The sequence below is a fragment of the Trichosurus vulpecula genome, chromosome 5 (genome assembly GCF_011100635.1).
Source record: "Trichosurus vulpecula isolate mTriVul1 chromosome 5, mTriVul1.pri, whole genome shotgun sequence".
Lineage (NCBI taxonomy): Eukaryota > Metazoa > Chordata > Mammalia > Diprotodontia > Phalangeridae > Trichosurus > Trichosurus vulpecula.
In genome coordinates, this window is record NC_050577.1 from 145064618 (window position 1) to 145085974 (window position 21357).

Here is a 21357-nt window from a genome sequence, read left to right on the forward strand (position 1 = left end):
CATTTCTATTTAAATAATTGTAGCACTTTTGGAATTATGGGGGTACTTTTAAGCTATCACCACCCTTTGTCTACTTCGCAACTGGTTTTCAGCAACTACATGAATGCAGTTTAAGCAGATCACCCTTAGAAATTTCATCAATATAACTTCCACAAATGGTTACCATACAATTGGGAGTAACAAGCCTTCGGAGTATCTGTGTCAAATTGTATTGAGGCAGTGGGATGTCGTGAAAGGAAAGCTGCCCTTGGAGTCAGCAAATCTCTATTCAAATCCTCACTCCAGTGTTCATTAGTTATGTGAACGTGGCCTAGTCTCGTAACCTCTGAGCCTCAGTTTCATTAACTGTAAAATAAGGAAAAGAACACTTGCATTTACCAACCTCAAAGAATCATTTTGAGGTTGTAAACAGAAGTGTGTGTCTGTGTCTGTGTCTGTGTCTGTGTGTGTGTATGATATGTTAGCTATTAAATATACCGATAATAAAGCCCTTAGGACCCATGAACTGACCTTTCAAGGGGAGGGGGAATGGAAAAAATCCATATTTATGAAGTAAATTTTGAAGTGCCATAAAGTTATCCTGCTAATGTTGAAAGTGGCATTTTTCAAATGGTATGATTATATATTTAGTTTCCTGCCTTCCTTTCCCCAGCTTTTCAACGCCTTCCACAAAGTGAAAGAGTTTCCCAAGGTCTAAATGGAGACCTTTATTTTTCTAATGTGCTACCAGAAGACACTCGTGAAGATTATATTTGTTATGCAAGATTTAATCATACTCAGACCATCCAGCAGAAGCAACCCATTTCTGTGAAAGTACATTCAAGTATGTATTAAATTTCCTAAATTTATATTTCAGTCAGGTTCGCTAATATGTAATATAGGTGAATGCATATGTATATATGAATATGTATATATGATATAGCTCCCATATTGAAGTAAATAGGTTTATTGAATACGAAATTATCTATGTATCCCAATAAAATAATGTTATGATAAGTATTATAAATGTCAGTAGCTACCATGGATAACTCTTATATTTTTAAATTTTCATTATAAACAACAATTGTGTATCTTTGTTATTGTTTCATCAAGGAACATGCTATATAATGTTTAGTTTTGGTACTGCTCTTATGTGTTAAGTATGACTTATCATAGCCTGAATTTTAATCGTCTTCTTCAGGTAGGAGTTCTAAGTTCACAATTTTATTGGTTGAAAGTGATCACATGACAGTGATATCTCCAACCAGTTTTTATTTGCTAGAACTGACAGTCTACAAAGACGTTATCAGTTTGCTTTTGTCGCCCAATATTTTTAATCCTTCTCCCTTACTTTCGGTGCATTTTTCATAATATTCTGTTTATTTCAGTGGATGAATTGAATGACACTATAACTGCTAATTTGAGTGACTCTGAGTTTTACGGTGGTAAGTTATGGTGATCATAACTGCTCTTGTCTCCATTGTAGAAATTAGTAAACTAACTCCACCTCCATAGCTACTTAACCATGATTAATTTTTAAATTTTATGTAGTACTGTGGATAGAAACCTTTAAAACTGTGTTACTAAAAAAATTTTAATGTTATTTATATTTTTCACATTGTGAGAACTTCCATTCTAGCTGTGTATATATTTACCTGGAGAACCATTCCATGTGATTTAGAAATTATTTTTAAATTTAACTTCTCTATTCTTTTTTTTCTTTTCACATTTTCCTGTGTATTCAGTGAAATGTTAAGGGGCATATTAATGTTTGCTCAGATTAACCTCTTGTTTAAAATAACAATAATACCTTGAGGCATTATTATCAACTAATAACTTGGTAGATGCTCTTAAAAATTACTGCATTTCCCTCATTTTATCTATTTTCATTTCATGTAAATGGCAATCACATTTTTCTTTTCAATCACTTATGGATCTTTTCAATGAAACCATTTTCCTTGACATGTACACAGATGAGTTATTATAATCATTTCCTTTTGTTCAAGCAATCTCACAACAAGACATAAAAAAGATTTTGTGAAGCTTTCAGGGATAAATATAAATATCCATATTTATTAAATAAAATTTTAAGTGCTTATTGAGTGCTTATTTTAAGTGCAGCATGATATAAGTAAATAGGCAGCCAGCCTTGAAGTCAGAAAAACTTGGCTTAAAGTCTCTTCTCTGCCACATACAAATGGGACCCTGGCCCAGCTCAATTCACCTCTTAGTCCTCATAAAATTCTCTGAAACTATAAGCTGGAAGAAAGGTGCTGCTCTGCATTCATAAAGGGAGTTCCTTCACTGGGTGGGCCCTAAATCAACGAAACCTTAGAACCTGTTAAAAAGAAAAGAAATTATGCAGCTAATGTTGAAAGGAAAATGAGCTATTATACACTATTAATATAATCATTATGCCAAAGTAATTACCTTTTCCATGCTGTACTTTTAAAACAGGTAAGAGTTTGGTTTTCTTCTATTTTCTATGCATCACTGGCCCCTGAAACCCAAGTTTTATCAACAAAAAATGTCCAATATATAGCTTCCTGTTAATTAGCATTTGAGAGATGAACTAAAAACTATTACAGGGCAAATTGAACATATGCTATTTAGTTTCAAAGTATATAGGTTTGCTGCACAATAGCCTGACCTTTATTTGATTGCTACCTCTTTATGCTCCATGAAAGAACAGACTCATTTGCATCCCCACAGAACCATTTCCCTCACTTTGAGCTAGGTTTACATAGGGGAAGACTTTTTTCAATCCCTGAATCCTCAGCTAAATCCGGATTATCCTTCCACAATGTACAATCATTCCCTTTCTCCCTTCCTTCCTCTTTGTAAGATTGGGTCTTCCTTTTCCACCAGGTATAAGAAGTGCTGGGGTTACTCACATGCTCCTTTCGACTACTGATCATCATGAGAATTTTGACCTCTACATCCAACCCTAGTGGGTTTGCCCCTCCTTAGGTAGCCCACTGCCAAATGCCCTCCCCACCACCACCACATTGATGTCAGACTTAGTGAGGACACCTGATTGGCTTAGCCTACTGCAGTGCTGAACTACTGACCCCAAGATCAAAAGATCTACCAGTCTCAGCCTCCTCGGTAGCTGGGATTACAGGCCTGCATCACTGTGTCTGGCTTCATTTCTTTTGTTAACTCAAATGCCACAGAGTGACCTTCTATTATCAGGCACTCCCTTTTCAAAATGCACAGTCACATTTTTTTTACCAGATATAGATATATGTATATATACATACATACATATACATAGATATATTTTATACATATATTAATTATATAATTGTATATATTTGGCATATATGATTTAATTTAATGTATGCATAAATTTAATATGTATATTTTGTTTAATTTAATATATGTATAAAATATTTAATGTATGTATAAATTTAATATATGTATAAAATATATCTATATATGTTATTTATGTGTGTATATATATACTCAATATAACATCTTCTGCTAAAGCTTAGTAAATACATTTTAAAAATCCTTAAACCTATAGATTCTATTTAAAAATCTTCTTGTTTCTAGGAGGTTGATGGATAGTAAAAATAATACCCCCTTTATTTAAGTATGCAACCAACACAAATTGTTGCTAGGTCTAGCCAAATAAGTCAATGGCTATTTGTGATGAGTTTGTATGTGACCACCAATATTTAACTTCCAAGCTGAAATGAACATGAATATAGGATAGGATATTTAGGGGGAAAGAAACTGGAAATATGCATCCATAGCTGCTTATAGATATGATTCTGTATTTATTGACTTTCTTCACTGCAGCCAAGTCCTATATCGAGAGGCCACCAAAACTTTTGACTCCAGAAGGCCGCACAAGTCATAAAGAAGAGTTACGAGAAAATGTTCTTTCCCTCGAGTGTATCGCAGAAGGCTTGTGAGTTGATTTTTTTGTCCTAATATATATTTGTAATAATAAAAAATTAAACTATACTTATTAAGAGGTATTTGTATGATAGGCTATAAAAGGTGGTCCAGCTCAGGCTATGCATGCGCCAAGGAAATATTGCTAAACGTTTTGAAATTAAACCAGATGAATCACACATTTGTTAAACTGTTTATTTTACAAGATAGGCAGCAAATTCATATTTACTTATTTTAGCCTTTGGTTTTAGTTCTATTGAATAGGTACTGTTATCATTCTGTGACTGTTAAGATTGATAGACTAACTCATTCTTTCTGAGAGCCTTCAGCTACTTGGAAGTCAGAAGACTGTTCTGACTTCAAAGGGGGATTTCATTCTAAGTTATTATGGTACAGTTCAGTAAAAGTTTAACCCAGACAAAGACGGGTTTTTTTTGATGAGAAATGACCCCATATCCGTGTTTTATCATCATTTCCCATACAAGTGAAGTAAGCAAGGGACTATGGCCGGATAAGCCTGAATCTATCACCACTACTAGGAAAACAAGCCCAAGTCACGCTGTGGATAGCATCCTCATCATATTAAAAAAATATATCGTGTTGTACTATTTGGAATACTTGTACATTTCAATACATTGCTTCTTATATTTCTTTTCCTGGAAGAAGATTTAGTTACTTGTATTGGTTATAATTCACTATCAAATTTGCTTACATAAGGATTTCATAAGAGTCTTATCTCAGAAATATGAGCCTATGCTGACCATAAATGATTCACTCAGTGTTTTCCCTGACCTTGTAGCAGTTGTGTGTGGGAAGCCACTGGGCTCACATTCTAATCCTGCCCCCGACTTTCCTAGAATAGGCTTCCCGGTATTCTTTTTACTTCACCGGGGTTGTGTTTGGAGGCCTCTCCTGGCCAGTGTGGGAAATCACACTGGCACTGTACTGCTGAAGGAGCCCCTCGAACCAGTCCTATATCCACTTTCTTGGATTAAAGGACTTTGTGGCATCCTTCAGATCTATGTTAGCTTGATTTTAAGGAGAAGAATAGCGTACAACCCAGCGATTCTCTGACTTTTTAGAATTGTGCCACACTTACAGTGGAGAGGACAGTGTTTTGGAAACTCTGTGACCTTGGCTAGTCACCTTGATTTCTCTGGGCACATCTGTACGATGGGGAGAGAAATGTTGCCTAGATAATCTTTAGATTCCCTTCTCTCTCTGAATTATATGAACCTATTATAAAATTTAACTACAGCTCTTCCCCTCCATACTATTTGCCAGTTATTTAATTATGATTTATTAAAATAGGATTTCAAAATTTTATTTAATCCCTTCAGATGATCTGGCTCCCTGCATGTATTGCAAAACCGCTTTTGGAAAGGTGTGGTCTGATCTTTTACAAGTAAGCCTGGCACTAGGTACAAATCATCCAAAAATTCCTTATTTTCAAGAACTTCCAGCTAAAAGAGGAGCCAGAATAAATTTAGTAACGTATAAAATATGCCTATCCTTCCCACGCTCACTATGAGATTTTATGATCACTTCAGTCAGTTTGGTCTATAAGTCAATGTTGTAAAATAATAGAAAGCTGATGAATGCCTCTGTTTATATGATGCCTTTATTTTTTCCTTTGTTATCTTCACAGATTGGGTTTATTATAAAAGATGTTTGTGTGGTTGTAAAATATCAAGTGCTATATAAATGTTAGCTATCGTTATTTTCCTTTGAGAAAACTGTTTTTTATAGTCACTCGATCCAATATGTTATGAAAAAAGCAACACAATTTTTAAAAAACGTTCACAACAACCATATAAGGTCAGGAAAGCAGATATTATTGCACAGATGAGAAAATGGAGGTATGAAGAGTTTCAGATAATATGTGTGTGCAAATTAGTATTATTAAGCTCTAGAAATAAAGTTAGGAACAAATGCTAGAACTAGAAAGTAGTGCTAACTCCCACTCCAGACTGCTAGGAGAGAGACGAGAGAGAAAGAGAGAGAGAGAGAGACAGAGAGAGAGAGAGAGAGAGAGAGAGAGAGAGAGAGAGAGAGAGAGAGAGAGAGAGAGAGAGAAAGAGGATGGATAGATAGATATACATAAATACACAATACATGAATACATATATCTGTTTCAAGATTAAGCTAAAAGAGTCAATGAGGGTTGGTAAAAAGAGAAAGGTTCCATTTGGTATGATAAAATACCCAATATTTTCTTATCTGTGTTCATTTTGTACCATGTTTCCTCAGGAGAATGTAAGCTCTTTGAGAGGACTACTCTGTTTTTATCTTTGTATTTCTATCACCTTGCATTTACTGAATTGAATATAGAAACACATGTGGTGATTCATGGGAAGAGGTGTTTGTGTCATTTCATTGTAGATTGATGGCTCCAGCTGATGGAAAATTACAAGCAAGCATCACTTTTTTGTGATCATTGCTTTGATTGATGTAAGACCTTGAAGAAATTTCAAAGACTTTTTACTGATCAGAGATCAATTTGCATAAAATAACTATAATCCTGAAACTATCTTAAGCAATATGGTTTTGTGATTTCTTTTAAGTAAATAATCAGAATATTGAGAGAAGTAACCAAAATATTTGGCTATATGACGTCACCACAAATTCTAATGTGAAGTTTGAGCTTCTGTACAATGATTTAGGAGCTTATAAACTCTATCTCATTATAAACCATTTAAATGCTTGTAAGAAATGAAGGCACGTCTGTTTTTACAACATTGGTATCTTTTTTGTCATGTCAGGCCTACTCCCTCAATTAATTGGACAAAAGAAGATGGAGAGCTACCCATCAACCGGACGTTTTACAAAAACTTTAAGAAAACTCTGAATATCATTCATGTTTCAGAGGCAGACTCTGGAAAATATAAATGTACGGCAAGAAATTCTTTAGGCTTCGTTGAACATACTATTTCAGTCACAGTCAAAGGTACGCTAATGTTTAAAACATGTTCATCTTAGTTAGATTGGAGGTACAATAAATCAAATATCAACTTTGATTCAACAATGGTTTTGTACAGTTTTGTCATATACAATGTGTCCCAAAAGTCTTAGTGCATTTTAAGTTTTGCTCGTGGCACATCCAGCATATCAGTTAGAAGTGTTCATTGGCAGTGGAGCTTAAATCAAAATAATAATGAGGTTACTTCAGTTTTAAAAGGAATTAGAGATCAAAATTAATTCTTTTTTTAGTCCCTCTTTGTTGTCTTGTGACACATAACAAATCGGTCTTGCTTTTAATTCCTAATTACTGTTGATGTCAAATGAAGGGAATGATATTGAGAAAAAATTGTTTTTAGAATTATTCTCTAGATATCCTTTCAAAACACCACAGTACTAATCTGAAGTATGGTACAAATATTGATTAGCTCACCTTCTTAAAAATGGAAGCCTGACCAAACAAATTTCTTAGAATGTATGTCAATATTTCAGTTGTTTCAGAAATATGGGCATCCCACCTATCCATACACACTGCAAACAGCCTCCACCTTGGCAGATAGTTTCCATGAGTTATTATGACCAAAAATATTCAGTTAATTGCTTGGTGGTCAACGTTGTAGTGATAGACCTCTCTATAATTCCTTGGCTAATTCTTGAATGAAAGACTAAAACTACAGACCCTTATGGGCCCATACTCAAATCATTTCTTTTGTGATAGAACCTGCCAGAGGTTGTATCCAATTGGCAAGACCTTGCAGTACCCAAAGTCACCTCCATGATACACTGAGGCCTCTGAGTAGGACTTTAGTGGAGGGTTTCAGTATGCATGTGCAGAGTATTAATTTTGAGATAAAGGATTAAGTCATTTTCTCACCACCATATTGTAATGCTTGTTTGATTCAGATCTTTATTTTTATCCTCAATAAAGCGGCTCCATACTGGATCACAGCTCCTAGAAACCTTGTGCTGTCCCCTGGTGAAGATGGGACTTTGATATGCAGAGCTAATGGAAATCCCAAACCCAGCATTAGCTGGTTAACAAATGGTGTTCCAATAGAAAGTAAGTTTTGTTGGTTGGCTTTGTTTATGTTTTATGTGTGACTACAGAAATACCTCAAAACTAGTAAAGCATAGTTAGATACTCAGACAGGACATAGAATTTAATAGAATAAAAAAATTCCCCAACATGAACTTTGTTTCTTTTTAATAATATTTTATTTTTCCCAATTGCATGTAAAAGCAATTTTTAACATTTGTTTTTTAAAATTTTGAGTTCCAAATGCTTTATCTTCCTCCCCTCCCTCCCCCAAGACGGTAAATAATTTAATATAGTTTATCCATGAACTTTGTTGAATACTCAGGGCATATTATGACATATAACATAGATTCTATTCTATAGATCTGTATTGATGGGGACTCCTCTTTCATGTGCTTAAATCACTCAGAAATAGCAAATTTAATTTCCAAGGGTCTTAGGTGTTTCTTTGTTTGCAGAAGGTTTTATTTGTTTGTTTGAAGAAATTTAGGGAAGATTCTTAGAGAGTATATTAGAAATTAAACTGCTCTACAACATTACAAGCAGAAAAGAGGGTGAGTAGAATGAGCAGGAATGGACCCAATGGAGTTGTGGTTTAGGGATTGAACTGTCCAGGCAGTTAACATACATCTCTTTTTCTTTACTGAGCATTCTGAGTGGTCATTTCTTTTGCTTTTTGTTTTTACCTTTATTTCATCCCCTGTCTCCAGCAGATTCATTCCCGACATGAATTCTTTTTTTTTAAAAGTACTGCTCTATAGTATCACTGAAAGAACATTAGATTTGAATTAAGAAAAACAGAGTTCGGTTCTCAGCCCTGCAACTTGTTATCTGTGTGCCATCGGGCAAGTTATTTAACCTACTTGCCTCTGTTTCCTCACCTGTGAAAGAAGGCTGGATCATGCAGCCTCCGAGGGCCCTACTAGACGTAAACCCACGATCCCATGGTGCGGTCTGATGGTTGTTAAGGTAGTTAAGCATTCTCCCCATTCCCTTGATACCACCCCTTCCTCTCTCCTCTGTGACCATGCTCCATCCGTCATTTCATTACTCACATGGATCTTCAGTCTCTTTCTCTATCCTGGTTCCTACCTCTCCGGCCTTCTTATGCTTACCCTTCAGTCCAGCGACACCGGCTTCTTTGCTCTTCCACATATGAAATACTCCCCATCCCTTGGCTCTGGGCATTCTCTCTGGCTGTCATAATAGCAATTTAGATTTGAAGATCTTTCCCATCCATTAATAGGCCATGTGACCTACTTACAAACAGGAAGCCTAAGTCACATGTGGTGGGAGGAGCTTCCGGACAGGAAAAGGATGTTACGTCACAGGAAATGCTGAGAGAGCGAGCAGTAATGGCTGCTAATGGCCGCCGTTATGATGGTTAGAACTGAACAGGCTGACTTAGCTGTACTGTGAGTTTGCTTTGGGGAAGATCCCAGCAGGGAGTCAGAGAGGTTTTGGGATGGCAAGGCTCCATGTTGTGATATTATGTATTGAATGTGTTACTGCTCTGATAGATTGGATAAATGGCTTGTGGGATCTGGTTCTCTGGTGTCTGAATAAATGGTTTACTTCTTCTACCTTCTACGTGGAGAGTCTCGTATACTTTGCGATACAGAACCACATAGGCATTTTGACAATTATCATCACACTATTATTATTGTTATTATTGCCTTACCAATACAGCTGTCCCCATGCCTGGAATGCTCTCCCTCCTTCACTCTGATCACTGACTTTCTGGGTTCCTTTAAGTCACGGTTAAAATCCCACCTCCTACAGGAAGCCTTTCCCAACCCTTCTTAATTCCAGTGCCTTCCCTCTGTTAATCATTTCCTATTTATCCTGTACATATATTGCTTTGTATATATTTTTAAGTTGTGTCTCTCCCTCTCCCACTCCCCCATTAGAATATAAGCTCCCTGAAGGCAGAGACTGTCTTCTGCCCTTTTTGTATCCCCAATGCTTAGCACATTGCCTGGCACATAGTAGGTGCTTAATACATGTTTACTGAATTGACTTCTTCTCACCAGGCTGCAAACATGTTTCAGGTTTTCCCTAGGGTAGAGGGATAAGTATATGGAAAGGGGTTGGAATAGGGAATGTGACTTTATTCACATAAGGAACTCCCTGATGAGAAAACTCCATTGTGCTGATGCAAGTTGGCACCTTCTCTGAAATTTGTAGCATTAGAGAGTTGCCTAGAAGACTGAGAATGTAAAGGGTTTGCCCAGGATCACACAGCCTGTATGTATCAGAAGTAGAAATTGAACCCAAGTCTTCCTGGCTCTGAGGTCAGTCATTTATTTATTATGCCATAGTATCTTTCTCCCTATCTTCTCTATACCCTTAAAAAAATTTTAAACCATCCCTTAACCTTTCTGTTTCAAGTTATCATTTTTTCCTCCTATTCCTTATGAAATATCTAAAAGGAATATGCTAATTTAATTCTACCGTTTCTACTTTCTCATCATCCCCAGTCCCCTGAAGTCTGGCTTTTATCCCTACTTCTTCACTAAAACTGCTCCTTCCAAAGTCACCAACAACCGAGAAATCGCCAAATCTAATTATCTTTTCTCAGCCCTAGACCTTTCTGAAGCATTTGACACTGTTAACCTACTGTCTTCTACCTTGGTTTCCATGACACTCTAATTTACTGGCTATCCTCCTCTCTGTTGATCATGTCATCTCAGTGTTCCTTACTAATTCATCTTCATCCTCCAGCTGCCAAAGTGTGAAGCCCCTACTCTGTTATTGGTCTTCTATTTGCTCCCTGCTTTCTCTATCATGGAAATCACAATCATGTGCATGGCTACAATTATTTTCTGTATGCACATGACTTCCAAATCCAGCTCCGACCTTTCCCATGAGCTCTAGGTCCACATTTACAGCTCCCCATAGGACATCTCCACCTGGATGCCTGGAATGTTCTAAACACACGCCTCAAATAAACTTATCTAAGATGCAGAATCTAGCACTGTTACAGTTTTAGAAGAAGAAAAAAAATATTAGTCCAGAAAATCTTTAAAAAGTTCTGTCATTATGCCATTCCAGCTTAATTGGATTGCCTAGAGCAAGGGTGGGGAACCTGTGGCCTCGAGGCTACATGTGGCATTCTAAGTCAGCAGCCCTTTGGATGAATCCAAACTTCATAGAACAAATCCTTTTATTAAGTGGAGTTTGGATTCAGTCAAAGGGTTGAACTTGAGGACCTAGATGGCCACTTGTGGCCTTGAGGCCTCAGGTTCCCCACCCCTGGCCTACAGTTTGGCTTCTGATGTCATAATCTTTAAGACATCCAATATCACTTTCATGCCATGCCCAGAGAGTGGAGGAAATAAGTGGCTAGAAATGTAAATACTTTGTACTGATTCATTATTTATAACCCATCTAAATTGTTGGGGGAAGAGGTTCTTTAGAAAATACCCCTTTGGTGTTTTAAATAGTTCTTTAAAACAGTAAATTTAATTTATTTAAAGATTCATTTTCAAAGTAATCATAGGATTTGGATATCTGCTTCTGAGAGCTATATGAATGAAAGATGGTAGGAGCAAATCATTACCTTAGAATCTGTAGGGAAACTTAGAAAGGAAAGGAATACCAAGGTCTGGACTTGGTATAGAGAATTTTCTATTGTAGGTAGGCCCAGCTCTGTCACCTAATAACCGCACGAGCTTGACCAAGACACTTAATTTCTCTGTGCCTCTTAATTCTGTTATTAAGACAAAAGTTGAAGGAAAGGAGCACTCAGAGAAATCCCTGCTGCCTCACCCCCTTCCCCAGCACCCCTTTTCTCTAGGGTGTGGTAAATCAGACACTCATCCCTGGCCTTTCTTAAGCTGCAGCAATGACTGACAAGTGGTGAGCGAATCATGGAGGCTCTACTTTATGGGTATAAAATAAACCTGAGGTTCATATCTTCCTCTTTTACTTTCTGGCATTGTAATGTTCTGAATTCTTTTTATTCCTGGTTTTTTAACCCGATTTTAGTTTAATGAGGTGAAGGATAGGGAGAAGAGACAAGCAATGTGATTTACCCTGCCCTCACAGCAGGGTCTGGCAGTGTCCTTGTGACCTGTTACCCACCAAGGGCCAGCCCTCCTTTCAGAAGAGTATTTTCTTATCTTGCTATATCAACTGAACCAATGCTGTTATTTTGAGTCTGTTTATTCATTGACTTGGTGGTGCAAAACACAGAGGTGTTTAATATAGTACAGCTTTTCAGTGTATTGTTTTTCAAAATGTAGATTTATTAATTTGCCTGCTGAGTTATTGGATAAGATCTAATACTACAGGATCTGAGGTAAATGAAAAGAACTGGACGGCTAATCATTTTACTAACACCACAATCTAGTTTGTTCAGGCTAAGTAGTCCTAATTAAATCATCTCCCTAATAACTCTTGGAAAGTGGCTATTATTTTAACTTACCATGTGGACATTGGACAAATCACTTAACCTCCCTAGGTTTCTTTCCCTGTGGAGTTAACATTTGCCAACAGCGTTTTACAGAATCATAACTAGGGATATTTTCACTTGGAGCAGAAAGTTTGGGTACGGTCATGCTAGAAGAGGGGGTCACCTTGGAACAACAGGTTGCTATGAGGATCAGATCCTGGTGTATAGGATTGGTTGATGCAGGAGAGAGAGAGAGAACTGGGAAGCGCAGGAAAGGCAGCCTTCAGATTTCAGTAGGAAGTCATCACCCTGAGGCAAAGCTCTGGCTGTCCAAGCTAATAAACGTTCTGATAGTTTACTGGTTTATCTGGACGAATACGGAGCATTGTCCCTTTGTTACAGTACATGTTACTGTATTCATCAAAGTGCACTCCTAACAAAGGACAATCTGCCTACCCGACCATTTGACAAAGGAGAAAGGACAGCTTCCAGCTTCATCAGCTTTAGGCTTATAGGCAGTAGGACCTTTAAAGTATTCTGTGGTCTAATAGCCATAATGACAATGGAGAGGAAGGAGCAGGTGCTGCTAACCTGGGACTAGAGATACAATAGCTGTATTCTGTTAGCCAGGGATGGGCCTTCAGCATTTTGTCAGAGAAAAACTAAATGATAACCTTTAAAATGTGGTGAAAGATATTAGGGTCATGGGATCCTAGATTTAGAACTGGTAGAGACTCTAGAGGTCATTTAATCCAGTGCTTCTTAAATTGTGGGTCATGACCCTATGTGGTCATTTGGCAACAGTAAAAGGTTTCTGAATGCACACTAACAAAAATTAATTAAAAATCAAACGTGTAATGAATCCAAGGTGTTTCTGGCTGCGCTTGGCCCTGTCGCATGTCACTGCAGCCTTGGTTCCGAACACAGAGCATGGGCACTTTGCACTGTGCTTGCTCTCAGGACACACAATGCAAATGAACACTGCCCAACCAGGAAAAAGGACTGCTAGTGGAAAAAGTTTCAGAATCCCTGAATATTGGCCAACCCCCTCATTTTACAGATGAAGAAGCTGAGACCCAGAAAGGTTGTGACTTGCCCAAGGTCACACAGCTAGTAAACAAACATCTGAAGTGTGACTTGAACCCGCATCTTCCCAATTCTTGGCCCAAAAAGCAGACAGGCACTGGTAGGACCCTAATGAAGAAAAACTTTAGAAAGGAAAAGCAAAAGATAATCAGTAGTGGAAGAGAAAAAAAAACTTTGTTTTTATACTTTGAAGATAATTTTAAAATATTTGCATAAGTCTTTGTGTAGCAAAACTTTAAAAGAGGTAAGATTACATCATCATCATAACTAACATGCATATAGTGCTACTATATACAAGGCACCATGCTAAGCACTTTACACTTATTATCTCATTTGGTTCTCACAACAACCCTGGGAGGTAGGTACTATTATTATCCCCATTTTATAGATGAGGACACTGAGGCAAACAGGTTAAGTGACTTGCCCAAGGTCACACAGGGTCTGAAGTTAGATTTGAACTCAAGTCTTCCCAACTCAAGGGCCGGTGCTCTATATACTGTGCCACCTAACTGCCCCCTATATATTCCGTATCTGGAAGGACTCTCAGTTTCAAGTAACCAGAGAATTGAGTTTAAATGTTATCAGTAGCAATCTTTATCAGGAGGGAAATGAGATTTGAAAATGGGATGAAGAAGTGCATTCAATCATCATCTATCAGGAAGATGTCCCTACCCTTGAGGCACTTTGAAATAAGGCGAATACTATGAGTAAAACAGAAAATTCAGGGAGCCTAAGTGGAATGTTTATTGGTTAGTCTACATTTTGACTCTAGACAGCTATATTGTGTAATGAAATATAGTACGGGAACATGGACCAGAACTGTCTTCCCTTGCAGCTATTCAGGAGTTCTGCACAGATTTCCCTGAACATTTTAAAAGGGCGCAGTTGAGCTAACATCAGCAAAAGTAACTGACTCCAAGAAATCTTTCATCTGGCCTATCAGTAGGAAATGTGTTTGAACCAAGGCATCCTTAAGAGATAAATTCACTGCCTAGGTATCTCAAAGATACCCTCAAATAATGAAATTCTAAATATAGGGTACTTCAGAGGCAGAAGGCAAAATCAAAGAATGAAAGGGATCTTGCCTTTTGATTTAATATTCCATGCCTTCTCTGAGGTGATAACAAAAAATGTCTGTTCCATATAAGCACTTTTCATCTATAGTGTGAGGCCATTTAGAAAAAAATATTAAAAGATGGTTCATGAAATGTAATGACATTAGAAGGCATCTGAGAATGGCTTTCCCCTCACTCCCTTTCTTCTTCTTCTTCTAGAAATCCCATATGAGAAAATTCAGGTGGGATCTCCTAACTCCTGAAACTAGCCTCTGCACCCACAGGAGCCTTCCAAATAGATATTTGCTAAAACTTGGACTTGACAGGCGGCTGAAAGGAGTGGGGAAGGTCTGACTGAGACTGAGTATATAGTTACTCGATAGTAACTACCCCAGGGGAGGAGCTGTCCTTGGTTATTCATTGTCAAGGCTTAAATAACCTCTATAGAGAGACTATTCTTTTATAGCCTATCCAATAATGAAGTGAAAAAATAGTCCATCACCCAGATGTCTGGTATAAATAATAATAGGAAGGAAGAGGAGGAAAACAATAACTGACATTTAGACAGTCCTTTGAAGTTTGTAAAGCAATTCACTTTATACTTTTTTAGTGAGATAATCATTCTATCAAATGTCTTGGTGGTCGGAATCATCAGATGATTATCTGAGTCAAGAGACCTAAGTTTAAAATCTGGGCCTACCATAACCTAGCTGCATGACCCTAGTAAAGTCGTTTAGACTTTTTTGCCTCAGATTCCTCATCTACAAAATTGTGATAATAATAATGATACTTGGCCTACCTTATTCTTAAGACTATGAGGGAAAAGTGGGTAAGGGAAAAGGCTTTGGAGGTGTTTTAATGCCCTATAAATATAAAATGTCATTATTACTTGGTGTAGTAGATAGAGAGCTGGCCTAGAAGCTGAAAAAACCTAGTTTTAAGTCCTGAGTTCAAGCCTTGCCCCTGACACATATTGGCACCGTGACCCTGGACAAGTTATTTAACCTCTAATGCTCTAGGCAGCTCTCTAAGTGGAAGAAAAGGTACTGACTTGTATTGGTAGTGGGCATTTTCTAATTGGGGAGTTTCCTATATCAGTGAAATCATAGATTGGTCCTAATCCAAACTTTTAAAAAATACCATCATTGTGATGTTGGACAAAGTTCAGCCAACACCACAAAGTGGTCAAGGTACAGGGAGAGAGAGAAGAAAAAGGTGTTTAGTGAAGGTTTGTTTTTACACTAAAGAAGAAAAGGATTCCTCTAAATGTCTTACTCCAGTGATCTGAACCTGCTCCTGGGTCTTTAACTCTGGTCCTCTGAAGTGCATATGGTAATTTTATTGTTGTGGCCTCTTTTTTTTCATTGTTCATTTGAATTAAACACACTTGACTTGGATCACCAGACTCTCCCTTTGGGACACATGATTTAGGTTGCTGGCAAGATCTGTACAACACAGAAGCCTGCAGGTATTTATTTAATAAGGCCATACATTTTCACTGGTGTAGCACAGTAAGTGAATTTCATACCTTGGACAGCTTCCAACCGGACCTCCTTATGCCACTGTGACTGTTACTATTTTCTTGGATTTAGTGGAAATGAAGCTTATGTCCCCATGGAGAGATCAGCTTGTTCACTGGTTTTTTGGAAAATATTTATTTTTGCTGGGAAATGTCTTGCCAAACCCAAATATCTTGAGACCATTTGATTAAGATGAAATAGGGAATTTTCAGCAGGATGGCTTTTAGGTAACTGACAAAGAGTTCAGACATTCTGATAAGTCGATAAGGAAAACAGCCACATAAAAGCTTTTTAAATGTTTTCTGTCTGAGATGGAGATTTTAAAATGTAGGAAGTCTCCTACTTTTAGTGACCATCTATCACTTGACCTTCCTTTCTTACTTTGCTGGGGATTTTGGACTTGAGCAGCCCATTGAGGTATTTTTCTCCCTCAGGATGTGCCACCAAGCAATATAATTCAGATCCAGAGCTTCCCTTTGGCTTGAGGGATGGAGATCAGCTCTTGAAGACTCCTAAAATTGCACTACTATCAATCACACTGTAGTTTAACAAAGTACTCCTGAGACACAGTGTTCAAATACTCTATCAAGAGAAACTGTTTGAATTCCCATTTGTAATGAATGAACTGAGACAGCTGGTATAGGCCAGCAGACTTTGTAAAGGTCAGGAGATTCTATTCAACAAGCATTGATTCAGTATTGGCTATATAAAATGCATGGGCAGTCAGGTAGCACAGTGGATAGAGCTCTAGGTCTGGAGTCAGGAAAACTCATCTTTCCTGAATTCAAATCTGGCCTCAGACACTTTCTAGTGTGTGACCCTGGGCAAGTCACTTCACCCTGTTTGCTTCAGTTCCTAATCTGTAAAATAAGTGAAGGAGGAAATGGCAAACCAACTCTAGTATCTTTGCCAAGAAAGCCCCAAATGGGATCACTAAGAGTAGGATGCAACCGAACAAAAAAATATAAAATGCACATTACACTAAGCCCTGGGGAAACAAAGATGAAAAAGATTATATAATCCCTTCCCTCAAGGAGCTTACAGTCTAAGAGGCATAAAGGGTGTATGACATAGACACAAGTGTGGATGGTACTCCAGAGAGGCGAGAATGGAGGAGAAAACCCAGGCAAAGCACTCAAAGAAAATTTATTGTGGGAGAGATCATTTTCTCTTGGGAGAGTTATAAGCCAGTATAGTGTATTGAAAAGATCACTGAATTCAGAATTGTGGGACCTCCATTCCAGTCCTAACTCTGACCTTTTCCATATCTACAAGTATGACCAAGTCAATTCAGCATTCTGTGCTTCAGTTTCCTCATATATAAAATGAGAATATTTGCACTATTTACCTCATAGGGGTGTTGTGAGGAAAGTACTTTATAAATCCTGAAAAGGTCATAGAAGAATGAGCCTTACTCTCATGAAGAGCGGGTGGCACCTGAACTGGGCCTCGGAGGATGAGGATTTCAACGGGAGTAGAAGAAAGTGTGTGCATTCCACGCATGGAGGAACATATGAGGCAAAAGAATCCATGACAAAGTCGTGAAATAGCTAATAGTCCAGTTTGGCTGGAACGTGAAGTAAATCAAGGGGATTCGAGTTAAATTAGGTTAGAAATGGTTCCAGATTACCGAGGCCTTGGATGCCAGGACAAAGAATTTTTTTCCATAGGGAGCCATTGAAGGTTTTCTAGCTGGAGAGTGACAGCTACATCTGTGCAATAGGAAGATCATTTTGTGTGTTTTATTTATTTTTGTGACAATTTGGTGAGTGGTTAGGCTAGAGACAGAAAGGCTAGTTGGAGAGTCTCTTACAGTTGTCCTCATGAGAGGGATGAAGGCCTGAACAAGGAAGGGTCATAGTTTGAGAGAAGAGGAAGAGAGGAAGATGAGAGGTGTAATGAGGGTAGTATTGTCAGGACTTGTCACCTGACTGGGGTGTTAGAAGTGAAGACAAGGGAAGAGTAAGGGATATATATGATTATAAACGTGAGTAAGAAGAATGGACCTTATCCTGAATGCCTTTAAATATAAGATGATTTATTCACTTCAACAAATCATTATTAAGAGCAAATTTTAAAACCTAATGGTTTCAAATGCCCATGCATAAATGCAGAAAATATGGCTAATAAATAAGTTGCACTAGACTTCATTATTCAAGCGGGCAAATTTGACTTCATAAATACTACTGACAATAGGGAATGAAGTGGGGAAGAGAAAGCTTACTTACAGTCTCCCTACCCCTCCTAACTCCTGCCTTCGTTCTTAATGATTTCCCATTCATGCTGATAGCCTGTAAAGCATCCTGGTCACTCAGGACAGACATCAGCTTTCTTAATTCCCATGACCTCTGTCTCCACCCTGCTACAACTACCCTAAACTCACCATTACCAAAAAAAATGTTCCATTTACAAGATCTTGAACCCTGAAATTGCCTTGATTGTAATGTCCTGTCCTTCCACCTCTCTCACTGACACTAATACTAAATCAGTTCTTTCCTCTTCTCCTGACCTTAAACCCTAAGTCCATCACCCTCATTCTGGTCTCCTTTTACTCAGTCCTATCTACTGTTGAATACTTTGTACCTTTAACCTACTCTTCAAGCCTCTAATTTGGGTCACCCCCCACCTCCACCATTTGCCTGCTCTTCTTCAACTCTTGAGCCACTGAACAAGGGAGAAGAAATCATGTAACCATGCTTAGACCTCCTCTGCCCTTACCCCCACCCCCTTACCTCTGCCTATTCTCCAAAACTATCCTCTTATCTCTCTACTCTTTTTCACCAATAAACTCCTAGAAAGAATAGTTTATACTCCTTGCCTTTTCTTCTTCACTTCCCATTTGCTCTTCATTCCCTTGCAATCTAGATTCTAACCCTGTCACTCCATTGAAATTGCTCTCTCAGAGATTGCTAACTATGGTGGCCTTTTCTCAATCCGCATCTTCCTTGATCTTTCTGTAGCATTCATTGCTGTGGATCATCCCTCCCCCTGGGCACTCTCTGCTCTGTTGCCTTCTGGATTCTCTTAGTGTTTTCCAAGAAAATATAAACTCCTTGAGAATAGGCACTTTTGTGTTCTTGGCTTTGCCTCCCCAGGGCCTCATACAATATCTTGCATACTTTAAAATTTTAATAAAGGCTTATTAAATGGAATTGAATTTTGTGACTCTGGTTCCCCTCCTACCTATCTGATTTTACCTCCTCAGTCTCCTTTACTTGTTCATTATGCTCTACTATTCCAAAGTCTGGGCATCTTCCAAACCTCTGTTTTCTCTCCCTTAATGACTTCCCATCCATGCTGATGACCTGTATGGCATCTGGGTCTCTCAAAAGGGGCATCAATTTCCTTAATTCCCATGACTTCTGGACCCATGTGTTTGTTTATCACCTTTCTGCAAACAACTTCCATATCTTTACAACCAGTCCTAATCTCTTTCCTGAACTCCATTCTCATATCTCTAACTGCCACCTGGACAGTTGTACCACCAACACCTCAAACTCAACACATCTAAAATTAAACTCATCATATTCCCCCTAAAACTGTTTATTCTTCCTAACTTTCCTGTTCTCTTGGTGTTACCACCACACTTCCAGGTACATAGACCCAAAACTCATGATCATCTTGGAATCTTCCCTCTTCCTAACCCACCAAGTCCAAATAGTTGCCACATCTTATTGCTTCTTTCTCAATCTATTTCCTCTACTCACATGATCACCACCCTAGTTCAGACCCTCATCATCTCTCACATGGCCTATTACAGAAGCTTTATAACTGGCCTCCCTGACTCCATTATCTTCTCTTTCACATCCATCCCTTACGTAATTGCCAAAATAATCATATGAGTGAATAGGTCTAACCATATGTGTCACTGATAACCATCAGTAGCTCAAAAATTTTCCATGGTTCCTCATATTCATGATAACATGGATACATTAAGAGAAGTCAGGAAGATAATAACACCCCCCCAATCAGACAATACCTGGAATATTGAGTTTTGAGCATGGCATTTTAGGAAGGACCAGATTTAGAGGTAAAGGCAGGGGTATCTGAGCATTTATACCCAGATACCAGCTAACACTACAAACCAAGACTTGATTTGTTGTTTTATTAGTTGTGTAGACCTAAGAAAGTGATGGGGAAAGGTAAATATTACAAGTTAAACTTGTCATATGTGTCATGTGCCCCATTTGCCTCCACAGAGCTAGTTGTTAAACATTTACTAACACATGCTGGGTAGAGGTTACCTTGGAGGTCATCGAATTCATGTCTTCATTTTACAGATGAAAAAATTGAGGCCCTGTGAGATGAGCCGATTTGTCCAAAATCATGCAAGTGCCAGGAGCTAAGTGTCAGAACTAGAATTCAAATCTGTGTCCTCAGGCTCCAAAGTCAACATTCTTTCTACTGTACCATATTGTACCTATGTGGGATGTTGGTATTATATAATGTGTTTAGAAAAGTTAATCCATGAAGGGCACAGAGAATCTTCCATTTGAGGATCAGTTGATGGAGTTAGGGATATTTAACCTGGATATTTGGGGAGGTAGAAGGAAATAATGTCTTCAAGTATCTTAAGGGATGTTATACGGAAAGCTTAGTCTTCTTTGCCTCAGAGGGCAGAACTATGAACAATGCATTGAAGTTGAAACAAGGCAGATTTCTGCCCTATATGAGGGAAAAAATGCTTCCTAACAATTGGGGCTAACCAAAAATGAAATGGACTGCCCCAGGATGTACTAAATTCCTTCTCTAGAGCTCTTCAGGTGCAGGCTAGTTGACCACTTACCAGAGCTGGCAGAGAAAAGATTCCTATTCAGGTATCTGTTAGATTAGATGGATTCTAATGTCTCTTGCAACTCTAAGATTCTGTGATTTTCTGAATGGTAACTGGATACTCAGTTTAATTGGAAAAAGGTGTGTGGACCGTAGGCTAAGAAAATGTACAAGACCCTCTAAAATTGTCCTGGATTTGTGTTGATTGCTTACAAAATGTGTGACAAATCTGTTCCTTGGCCAATTATTGCACTCTCTCATTTATGTTCATTTCTACAGTTGATACCTATAACCTGTTAAGTCTAGGAAAATATTTTATGTGTGTGTGTCTCTGTGTCTATATCTGTGTGTGTGTGTTTTATGTATTTGCTTTTTAAAGGGATAACTTTTGTCTCACAAACGGCTGGTGTGGGCTAAGGCTTCAAAATATCCTAAAGCTCATCCATCATCAGGATTTCATTCATATTGTTATATCAAGTGGAGCATTTCATATGATTTCAGAAATTAGTTATTGATTTGGAGAGTATTGCAGAATAATTCCCTTTTAAAGAACACTTGTGTTATCCATGGAAGGTTGCCTTATATGAAAGAGGCTCAAAAAGGGACCCCCTCAGTAGGGTTTAAATGGCCTTTGGGTATTGATAATCT

General features: G+C 38.1%; 1 protein-coding gene across 24 annotated transcripts in view; it reads left to right on the forward strand.

The window, feature by feature from the left end:
* The window catches only part of NRCAM (neuronal cell adhesion molecule), a 321453-nt gene that overhangs the window by 242855 nt on the left and 57241 nt on the right, over window positions 1-21357 (forward strand). For 19 of the 24 annotated variants that reach the window (XM_036760086.1, XM_036760073.1, XM_036760075.1 and 16 more), the window contains exons 10-14: window positions 653-823; window positions 1368-1424; window positions 3787-3898; window positions 6648-6832; window positions 7772-7903. In XM_036760086.1, coding sequence (XP_036615981.1) covers window positions 653-823; window positions 1368-1424; window positions 3787-3898; window positions 6648-6832; window positions 7772-7903 — 657 coding nt within the window. The remainder of the gene's footprint in view (window positions 1-652; window positions 824-1367; window positions 1425-3786; window positions 3899-6647; window positions 6833-7771; window positions 7904-21357) is intronic. The other 5 variants (XM_036760077.1, XM_036760095.1, XM_036760096.1 and 2 more) reach the window with 1 other exon arrangement.